The 5,874-nt window shown below is 34.2% G+C and overlaps 1 protein-coding gene across 1 annotated transcript; it reads left to right on the top strand.

The window, feature by feature from the left end:
• The first annotated feature begins 2,248 nt into the window (after positions 1 to 2,248).
• Positions 2,249 to 5,874, top strand: LOC110936109 (low-temperature-induced cysteine proteinase). The gene is made up of 5 exons (XM_022178442.2): positions 2,249 to 2,752; positions 3,648 to 3,883; positions 3,981 to 4,121; positions 4,779 to 5,249; positions 5,592 to 5,874. The coding sequence occupies exons 1-5, from the start codon at positions 2,293 to 2,295 to the stop codon at positions 5,673 to 5,675; spliced, it is 1,392 nt and encodes a 463-aa protein (XP_022034134.1). The 5' UTR covers positions 2,249 to 2,292; the 3' UTR covers positions 5,676 to 5,874.

The following is a 5,874-nucleotide window of genomic DNA, read 5'->3' as shown; positions in this document are numbered from 1 at the left end:
AAAAGAGTGACGCGATGATCAACCCGTTTAAAGTTTGGGTTATTCAGGTTAGGTTGTTCAGTTTCTGGGTTTAAATGTAAAATGAAAGATAAATGTTTTTTATTCCACAAAATGTCATCAAAATTCATCATGCCACAAAAAAATATATCATCAAGATTCAAACATCATTTGAAAATATGATAGGATAATTTTCAAAACTTCCAAAACTAAACTATAATCCCATAAGTTAATGTGCTTGATAGCGAAGACTCCAAACTAGAACACAATAAATGTTCAGATTTTGTTTTCCGGGTTTCAGGTTTTGGATGGGGTTGTTTGTGTTTTTTATCGGGAAAAAGTGACCCAATACCATTTAAGGTTCGGGTGGGTCAGGTCCAGGTTTGATTTTTTCGGTGTTCTCTAATTTGAATTCGGGTGGCTTCATATTTGGGAACAAACGACAACCCTATTTGCAAATTGCAAACTTATGTTTGATTTAGTTTTTGTATGATAATAAAAACCATTAACATGAAGACTTGAATTATGACATTTTAAACGTTCATTCACTTGTAGAAACATGCATCTCGTGAGAATCCTGAAGTCTACAAATACGTGGCTTTCGAACCATAAGTTTTCCATGTTAGATATGAGGTCTTTAGTTTATTTTTAATTCTTATATGATAAAAGAACTCTTGAAACAATATTCTTTTTGAAGTACTTGCGGTTATTTGATCATTCAGTTAGGCTTGCTACTTTGCTCATTCAGAATCGGAGAACACATTTTGATAGTTGGTCAAACTCAAATTTGAAGCTTTGAAAGCAATCGACAAATCCTTATTCGTTGTTTGCTACCTGACCTAAAGTACTATATATTGTTGTGTGTTTAAAAAATTGTTTTCTTGATTTTCAACAAAACTCTTTAATTTGTGTGACTGTGCACGCGTTTAACATCTAAAATATGATTGTCCCTAAGAGAAATCGTATATAAATGTAAGTTATTGTATTCCCATATGTTAACATAAGAAAAGATCAAAAAAGGTTTTTAGAATCAATTTTAAACCAATAGGGCTGCAAACGAACCGAACGAACACGAACAAGACCTTGTTCGTGTTCGTTTGTTAAGAAATATATGTGTTCGCGAACCGTTCACGAACACTTATCGAACGAGATTTTATGTTCGTGTTCGTTTGTTAAGGAAATGAACTTGTTCGTGTTCGTTTGTGTTTGTTTGTTAATTTTAGGCAATGAAAAAAAAACGAACGTTGACGAACACAAATGGGCACAAACTAATGTTAATGAACACAAATGGAAATAAATGAGCACAAACAATCGTTTCATGAACAGAATATATAATACACTGACACTTATTAGATATTTAATTTGTTGGAATTTTGAAGTATTTAAATAGATATAAAACTAAAAACACCAATGAACTATCGAACACAAACGGGCACGTTACCGAACGTTCACGAACATAAACAAACGAACACGACCTCTGTTCATGTTTGTTCATTTAACTAAACCAAACAAAATTTATTGTTCGTGTTCGTTTGTTTAACAAACAAACAAACATAAACGAACTTTCCGCCGAACGGTTCACGAACTGTTATCGAACGTTTGGTTCGTTTATAGCCCTATAAACCAATAGTCTCTTGGCCTAGGGGTTAAGGAGGAGATGAGAAGTTTTACTTTTCTTAGAGGTCCTGGGTTCAAGTCCAGGCAATGAGGGTTTTAATACTAACTTGGTGATACTAACATAATAACTACTAACCCCCTGGGTTCAGATCCAGACAATGAGAATTTTAATACTAACTACTAACCCCCGGTTAGCGATATCCTAACCCCATTAAAAAAAATCAATTTTAAACCCGAAAAAGGTTAGAACATCTTTTCTAAATACATCAATCATTGAAAAAACTTAGATATATCATATGCACCAACAAATATACTCGTGCATATACATTTAGTATCTCTTCTTCAATTGTTGGTTCCCTTTTCTTTGACAAACGTCTATCAATCATTCAATAAACTTAGTATTGATGGCCCCCGCTACATTTAAAAAACCGAACCAAAACACAAAAAAAAAAAAAAAATTAATTAATTAATTAAACATTAAACAAATAATTGAAAACACAAATACACCAATAATTACTTTCGAAATAACCAAAAAGATTCCAAGAAATAAAATAATAATAAATTAAAATATATAATATGTATTCCTTAGCCACCTCAACTCCATTCCTACTCTATAAATTAACCCTTTCCCTTCACCATATTCACTCCATCCGTCTCCTCTTCTACCTTTCTACCACAATGAAGCTCTCTATCGTAGTACTTTTCGCTCTATTCGCGGTATCGTCCGCGATCGACATGTCGATCATCCGCTACGACGCGGAACACATGCCCGCCACCTCGCGTACCGATGACGAAGTCAACGGTATGTACGAGTCATGGCTTGTTAAACACGGCAAATTCTACAACGCCCTTGGAGAGAAAGAAAAGAGGCTAGAGATCTTTAAAGATAATCTTAAGTATATCGATGAACATAACTCGGGTGATCACTCGTATAAACTTGGACTTAACAAGTTTGCTGATCTGTCCGTTGAAGAGTACCGGTCTACTTACACCGGTGTTAAGAAGATCGATTCGAAGCCGAAGGTGAATGGCGTTAAAAGCGATCGGTACGCGGTTCGAGCCGGTGACGATCTCCCGGATTCCGTTGACTGGAGGACCAAAGGGGCCGTTGCTGCTGTTAAAGATCAAGGAAGCTGTGGTGAGTCGTTTTTTTTACACAGATAGAAGTTGTGTTTATAGTTAATTTCGTTTTGTGTACCAAATTTTTTTAACAGGTTTAGGTTTTATAATTTTAATTTTTTAAACTAAAAGCGAAACTAACTATAAACCACAGGGTTCATATGTGTAATTAATTCTAAAAAAAATATAATGGTTGTTAGCGAAAATATAAAAATTATAAAACAATATTTTAAGATAAGGTATGTGTAAAGCTACGTTTAGATAATTATTTTGAAAGTTGACATAATTATAACAGGTGACGTAATAATTATCTAATAACTTATTTATTAGATATAATATCTAATAACTTATTTATTAGATATAAACTTTTGCAAATTGCATATTGATTATTTATTATTTATTATCTAATAGACTATTAGGTATAGTTTTTTCCTAACTTTTTTGGCATGCATGTTTATTATATTGTTAGTGATGGTCATAAAAAAAGACGAAAACAATAATGGATGAAAGTGAAACACATACTAATTTACTAAACTTTTAGTATGTTTTTGATTGGTGAACGGATCATAAAAGATGCATTGTGGGACCGGATATCCCGATGAAGATTTTTTATGTTTTGTTTTTATAGCTTTTAAAATAAAATGGATTTTGGAACTATATGGGTTAGATTAGAATCAAACCCCCTTTTGCAAATTGGAAAGTAAATTAATATGGATTTATGGTTGTAGAAATTGCTAGTCGGCCGGTAAGGTGGGGACTAATTATTAATCGGGATTAACTAAGGATTAATCGGATATAATTGGGATTAATTGTAATTATTTGGAAATTAATCGAGATTAATCGGGGATTAATTGATGCTTAGTCGGGATTTTTACAACCATGATTAATATGGATTTATGTTTATTGAATTGAAGGGAGTTGTTGGGCGTTTTCGACCATCGGATCAGTGGAAGCTGTAAACCAGATCGTAACCGGTGATCTAATTACATTATCTGAACAAGAGTTGGTAGATTGCGACACATCGTACAACGAAGGATGCAATGGTGGTGATATGGATTATGCTTTTGATTTCATCGTCAAGAATGGCGGTATTGACACCGACACAGACTATCCTTACACGGGCAAGGATGGTAAATGTGATAGTAAAAGGGTATCTATCATATTTTATCATGTTTATATTTTATTGGATTATTAATGTTGGTATGTCTTTGATTCTTAATCTTTTTATTTTAATTTATGTTGTCTAGAAAAACGCAAAGGTTGTTTCGATTGATAGTTATGAAGATGTTCCTGTGAATGATGAGGCGGCATTGAAGAAGGCTGCTGCAAACCAACCTATTACTGTTGCTATTGAAGGGAGTAGCCGAGATTTCCAGCTCTACACTTCGGTAATTTCTTAAATTTTTGTTTTACTTTTTTAATTTAGCTAAGGGGTTGTTTGTTTACCTCTTAATGATGCTTCTAATGGTTTAGACCTCTTACTGATTCAACACTTAATAGTTCAGACTGTTTGTTTCACGAGCAGATGTCTGAATGGTTCAAACAATTGCCTTTGAATGGTTAAGCATTATATTGAGTCTGAATGGTTAAGACCTCTAATTTGAATTGGTCAGACATTTGTCTCTGAACGGTTAAGCTTTATACTAGCTTTTAATGGTTCAGACCTCCTACTGGTTTAACACTTAATGATTCAAACCTCTTACTGATTCAATACTTAACCATTCAGATATTGCTAAACAATCCCTAAATAACTTTTGAAATTATAATATAAAGTAAAGTAAAAATAGAGATAAGATCCACAAGTTTAACTTTTGAACCAACTTGTTGCAAGTTATGACAAAAAGAAATGAATTGGGGGACTCCATTATTAAATGCCGAATGCACAAATTTGATACTACAATCTGTACTCATCCTTGAATCCAATTCTTGTTCTTCGTAGTTGCTAATCTGATTTTGATAACCCGAATCACATAATCACTATTAAAACGCACATTCAAACACAACTTGGTCTAAATTTATAATGTTTTTTTTACGTATTTATTCAGGGTGTCTTTAGTGGTTCATGTGGAACCGCTTTGGACCATGGTGTAGTTGTGGTTGGGTACGGGACGGAAAATGGCAAGGACTACTGGATTGTTAGGAACTCATGGGGTGCGGAATGGGGTGAACAAGGCTACATAAGAATGGAACGCAACATAAAACAAAAAACAGGTAAATGTGGAATTGCAATGGAGGCATCTTACCCAATCAAGAACGGTCTTAACCCACCAACCCCCACTCCATCACCACCAACCCCCACTCCATCACCACCGACCCCCGTCACACCCGAAGTTGTTTGTGACAAGCACTCCACGTGCCCTCAAAGCACCACTTGCTGTTGCGTCTTTAGTTTCCGCAACTCTTGCCTTTCATGGGGTTGTTGTCCTTTGGAAGGCGCCTCGTGCTGTGATGATCACTACAGTTGCTGCCCACACGATTACCCCGTTTGCAATGTCCGTCGTGGCACATGCTCAAAGGTAATAAAACCTCAACTTTTTTTTTTTTTTTTTTTATAACGCGCCAAATAGATAAAGTTAAATAAACATACTGTTACATATTAAATAAACAAAATATGTTATTAATAGATTAAACTTTTTATATAATTGTTAAAAACGATGATTTGAAATAATACAAGTTTAGAATCATATTTGACACACTATTACTTTTAAAAAGGTGTTCTAGTACAAAATGTATTCAAGGCAAAACCCAACTCATAAAAAAGTTACATTGTATGACCCGTTACACCACATGCCCGTGCGTTACGCTACGGTTCCAAGTGTTCAAAAATTTCTTATGGGATTTTGCATTTTGTGTAACAGAGTACAAATAGCCCATTGGAAATTAAGGCATTGAAGCGTATTCTTGCTACACCAACTTATACCAATGAGAGGAAGACTGCCTGAGAAGCATGGCTGCCATGGGAGGCTGTTATTATTTAAGACTTTTAAGTTTAATCTGAAAAAAAAAAAAAAAACAAACAAACAAACAATTTGATTTATCATCTGGCAATCAGATGCTCATTCGTACATATTGTATTGATTTCTGTACTCAATTTCAGCAACATTGCTTTCCTCTAATTAAAATCTTTCTTTTACTTTATTA

This window comes from Helianthus annuus, chromosome 4, assembly GCF_002127325.2.
Source record: "Helianthus annuus cultivar XRQ/B chromosome 4, HanXRQr2.0-SUNRISE, whole genome shotgun sequence".
In the NCBI taxonomy this organism is placed as follows: Eukaryota; Viridiplantae; Streptophyta; class Magnoliopsida; order Asterales; family Asteraceae; genus Helianthus; species Helianthus annuus.
This window is presented reverse-complemented; position numbering and strand designations above follow the sequence as displayed.

Excerpts from the sequence above, each read along its gene's own strand:
- LOC110936109 (XM_022178442.2), top strand. The coding sequence starts at position 2,293 with ATGAAGCTCTCTATCGTAGTACTTTTCGCTCTATTCGCGGTATCGTCC. Across the intron at positions 2,753-3,647 it reads TAAAGATCAAGGAAGCTGTG|GGAGTTGTTGGGCGTTTTCG; the intron begins GTGAGTCGTTTT and ends ATTGAATTGAAG. Across the intron at positions 5,250-5,591 it reads GTCGTGGCACATGCTCAAAG|AGTACAAATAGCCCATTGGA; the intron begins GTAATAAAACCT and ends TTTGTGTAACAG.